Source organism: Acanthisitta chloris, unplaced genomic scaffold, assembly GCF_000695815.1.
Source record: "Acanthisitta chloris isolate BGI_N310 unplaced genomic scaffold, ASM69581v1 scaffold3305, whole genome shotgun sequence".
NCBI classification, from domain to species: domain Eukaryota; kingdom Metazoa; phylum Chordata; class Aves; order Passeriformes; family Acanthisittidae; genus Acanthisitta; species Acanthisitta chloris.
Window position 1 is genome coordinate 83500 of NW_008675203.1, and position 4699 is coordinate 88198.

Consider the following 4699-nt stretch of genomic DNA (forward strand, 5'->3'; position numbering starts at 1 on the left):
TTATGAAAAGCATAGGCAGAGCAGCAGCTCTCCAATTGTAAAACAGCCTCGTTCAGTTCTACAAGCTATGTATTTAATGTTAATACCACTGATATTCTAATATTGATATTATTTGCTAGCACATAGAACTCATGGACAAGGCATTGTAAAATGGACAACTCAAGTGCTTTTTGAATTTGATTAGTTAACCAAAAATTCTGAGATTCAAAATGTATTCTAGGTCATTCCCTTCTTTGGACTGTATTTTTTTCCCCTCAGGATTTCTTTAAAACTGCATCCAATCAAAATATAAAAACCACATGCAATAGAGCATCTGCCACTTCCCCTGGGAGACTTTTCCATAGCAAACAAGTTGTTTTCCCCACGTTGGATTTTAATGCAATTTCATCCCATTGCCCATTCTCAGGGAAGTAAGGAGAAAGAATCCCCAGAAAGGGCAAGAGGAGTAAAAAAAACCAACATATAATTGCTAAACTGCACTGAAGAAGTATATAAAAGTAATTCAGCTGAGAAGTGTGTTAATGAAAGAAGAACCATGAAGGCAAGGGTTAACTTTTGTTACCGTTTCCCAGCTTTTTCTTCTCCATCAGCATAGAAGAGTCACAGATGCATATAGATGGCTCCTATATGAAAAAATGCTTGTGCTAACATTCTATAATTGTGACTTTGAGAAAAGAACCAAAGTGCCCTTAGAATTGCTTAACTTCCTACTTCCTAGAGTAGGAAGAAAAGCTCTTTGAAAGAGTTTTAGTCTTGAAAAGGTATCTTCCCACTTCTCATAAACAAATGAAACCACCATACTACACAGCACCATCATTGTTTAACAGAAAAATTGTGCCATCTATTACCCTGCCTCCAAGAACAACCAACAAGAGATGTTGCAAGGGAGATATCATAAAACATCAGAATTAGCCTATAAGGATTATTTTTCCCTTCACATCTTAATAAATATAGTACCTGGCTGCTTATTTAACATATCCTACAGCTAAAGAATATATTTACTTTTTTTTTTCTTCCTTCACCTTCTCCACGGCTAGAAGGAAATAGTGAAAAGACAGTTTAGAGAATTAGTGCAAGATGTATATGCAGACAGCTATTTTGAAAACATTATAAACACAAAACACTTGGGAGATATCATACAAAAAGGATGAGAGAAGACTCATCACTAGTGTCAGCCACAGAAGCAAACATTTGTCATCTAAAACAGATGCACATTTTGTAACATAAAAGCCCATATCAGTATATAAAGTGAAATAATAGACATCCTCCAGGATTTTAGTCCCCACTGCTATCAACAGAGAGACTACCAAGTAACATCAGAGGGAGGTGGATGTGAATTTGATCACTCTCTTCTGAATCTCAGAATCAAAGAAAAAGAAAAGAAAAAAGGCATGGCAATAGCCACCGACAGCTATACACTAAAATCCTAATTCATTTAGAAAAGAAAACATAAATGATTTGTTAATCAATAAAAAGAAGGCTAAATGAGCTGGAATAGATTTCATGTGTTCTCATCAGCAACTTCCTTTCGGCGCTGGGCCCGGAAATGGCGCTCGATATTTATTGTCACTTCCCTCTGCAAATTCCTGCTGTTCTGATCCAAGGGTGCTGAAGTACTTGACGTGCTGTGTAGCGCTTCTGGGGATCCACTATCAACAGCCTGGTTATGAGATCTTTTGCTGCTATTATGAAAGAAAGAAAAGGAGAGAGGAGTGAAGTACAGTGATGTGCTGGTCCTGTGCAATGTAATCTAGAACAACCCTGCTTGAGCAGGGTGCTTGGACCAGATGACCCAATGTGGTCCCTTCCAACCTTGCCCATCCTGTGATTCTCTGATGCTGACAGGTTTTTTTCTTATTAGTTTTACCATAATGACTTCTGTGACTATCCCAGGAGATACTCTAACAACTGGATTTAGAATTAGAGACAGGAGATATTAAGCCTCCAGCAGTTCTTTTACTGATGTCATTCTCCCCTTCAGAAAGAGTGGAGAAAGTGAAGGGAATTTAATTTTTCAAGCATGCTGAAAGCATCACACTAGGTGCCCAGATTCACAGGAATGAACACTGAGTATCTCATCCTTGAAGGAGCATAAAAATTGTACAATTCTCTTCTTTAAAAGACTGTACAGGGGAGAAAGGGGGTTTTAGGTTTTCTGATTTTGAAGAGTGCACAAGACACTGTACTAGCCTGTGAGAAGGAAAAAGCTACTACGTGCAGACCCCATTGATGTCAACAGAAAATCCATTCTGTGTTCTGCAGGGCAAGGATTTTATTCTCAGGTTTTGAGATTTTTGTATACACCTTTACAATCCTGAACTTATTTTGAACTCTTGAAATTATTTTGGTACCTTTTTCTATATAGACATATGAGCAAGGTGAAGAAAATCCTTGCTCTTGCCTAGCAAGGGAGCAATCTATTAAAGCATTCAGAGCTAATATTCAGAAACACAGCCATTAATAGTATGAGAGGACTAAATTCACATTTAAAGTAAACACAGAATCACATAAGAGAGCTGTAAGACAGCCCAAGTTCATTAGCTCACTGTCCTGAACAAAAGGGAGTGTTTTCACTCCAGGGAAGAAGACTGTCACTTCTCAGCTCTGCTACACATGCAGACTCTTACCTGCAGAAATATTGTCCCAGTAAGGGGAAAGGAACTCATAATGACCCAGCTGTATGATCTGAAACAGCTCTTCTTGATCACGGTCCTGACTGCGAAAAGGGGGAAAACCACAGAGCAGAATGTAGAGGATCACACCAGCTGCCCACATATCTACTTCGAGCCCATAGCCTAAGGAAGAAAAGAAAAGAACTCACAGCTGGGTAGGAAACAGTTTCTTGGAAATAGAATGAAAATGAAATACTGAATCTCTGCTCATTCCTCAAAAAGATGAGGTCAGCAAAAGAATAAGTGGCTGGTACACCATGTTTACAAGCTGCCTGTTATTAACTACAGATCTCACAAAACATCTCTGTTCCTCAACATGTTTCACAAACACTGTCTCACAAGGCCAGTGTCAACTGGAGACTAATTGAGAAAACACAGCACATATTTCTAAAACAGTCCTCCTCAGATCCCCTTCAAAAAAAGCACTAAGAGTGCCAAGTTTCCATTGAAATTGGATATAACTGGAGAAGTGCAACCCAGCTCCACAGAACAAAAACCAGAAATAGCTTTGCTTGAGTCATCAACAAAACTGACTTCTTTCCAGGTCTGAATCTTTGTAGATACAAAGCCTCCAAAATTCCTTCTAATGCAAAACATCTTTTCACTTGTTACATAAATTTAACATATTAGATATGAAGCCTCCAAAATTCCTTCTGATGCAAAACATGTTTTCACTTGTTACATAAATTTAACATACATGTTCACAATGATTTTGCATTATTAAGGGCCTTGGAAAGTTGTTTGGGTTACAGTCATGAAATGCAGCTGGCTACCCTTAGATTGCAACATGAACTATTGGTTACCTCCCCACTTCTGCAATTATCATCTGTGATATTTTATGGCTTATCTGTTTGGAATTCAGTGTTATATTAGCTCAGACATTAATAATGCAAATTGACCAATATCATCCTTGTGTTTGTTAATAGCTAGAAGGTTTCCTTTCCCAGACTATGCTGCTAGCCAAACTCCTACCCTGAAAAGATTTATCACTAAGTTGAAACATTCTGGAATATTTCCACGATTAGAAAGTTCAGGGTAATTGTATGATTTATGACAAATTATAAATATATACACTCACCCTTCTCAGCAAGAATTTCAGGGGCAACATATGTTGGTGTTCCACACACAGTAAATATGGGTTTTGTAACCTGCTTTGCAAGGCCGAAATCTGCTAGTTTCAGTGTAGTAGATTTATCTGCGTTATGCTGAACCTATACCCAACAAAAAATATACATATTTAGTCCAGATGCATTTTAAAACAGCAAAATATAAAGGATGCAGTTAATAAAGCAGTAAGAAGTTCTGATAATAGTACTAATACAAACAGTCTCCAAAATGTGTTTTTTCCCTCCGTATACTAACAGGATGCATAAATTTAAGAGGATAAACAATTATGGGAAAGAAGGAAACTGCTCTGCAACCACTGGCACACTGCAATTTCTAAGAAATGAAAAGAAGAGACACAAAAAAAATAAGAGTCAATTAAATGTTATTTTTCCTCTTGGGAATGTAAACTGGTTTTTTTTTCCCTGGGAAAGCAAAGAAGCATGTTGTGGGCATCTTTATACTTAAATTTAATGGTCCCAGGTAAGCTACTGACTTCACAGCATCACTTGATGCTGTGTTTTAGCCCCAGACAGCAATTAAGTACCACACAGTTTCTCAGTCACTCATTTCCCTTCTCCCCACAGTGGGATGGAGAGGAGAATCAGAAAAAAACATGGGTGGATATAAGAAGAGTTTAATAATTGAAATAACATCTTTATACTTAAATTTAATGGTCCCAGGTAAGCTACTGACTTCACAGCATCACTTGATGCTGTGTTTTAGCCCCAGACAGCAATTAAGTACCACACAGTTTCTCAGTCACTCATTTCCCTTCTCCCCACAGTGGGATGGAGAGGAGAATCAGAAAAAAACATGGGTGGATATAAGAAGAGTTTAATAATTGAAATAAAGTATAGTATTAATATGAATAGTAACATTTGGGTTGGGTTTGGGGGTTTTTGGGGAGGGAGGGGAGGAGG

General features: G+C 37.8%; 1 protein-coding gene across 1 annotated transcript in view; it reads right to left on the bottom strand.

The window, feature by feature from the left end:
* Nucleotides 1–1479: 1479 nt before the first annotated feature.
* Nucleotides 1480–4699, bottom strand: part of DCLK3 (doublecortin-like kinase 3) — a 10980-nt gene continuing 7760 nt past the window's right edge. Inside the window, 4 exon segments of the mRNA XM_009075630.1 lie at nt 1480–1596; nt 1599–1682; nt 2628–2795; nt 3751–3883. Of these exon segments, the coding sequence (XP_009073878.1) occupies nt 1502–1596; nt 1599–1682; nt 2628–2795; nt 3751–3883 (480 nt within the window). The 3' untranslated portion in view covers nt 1480–1501.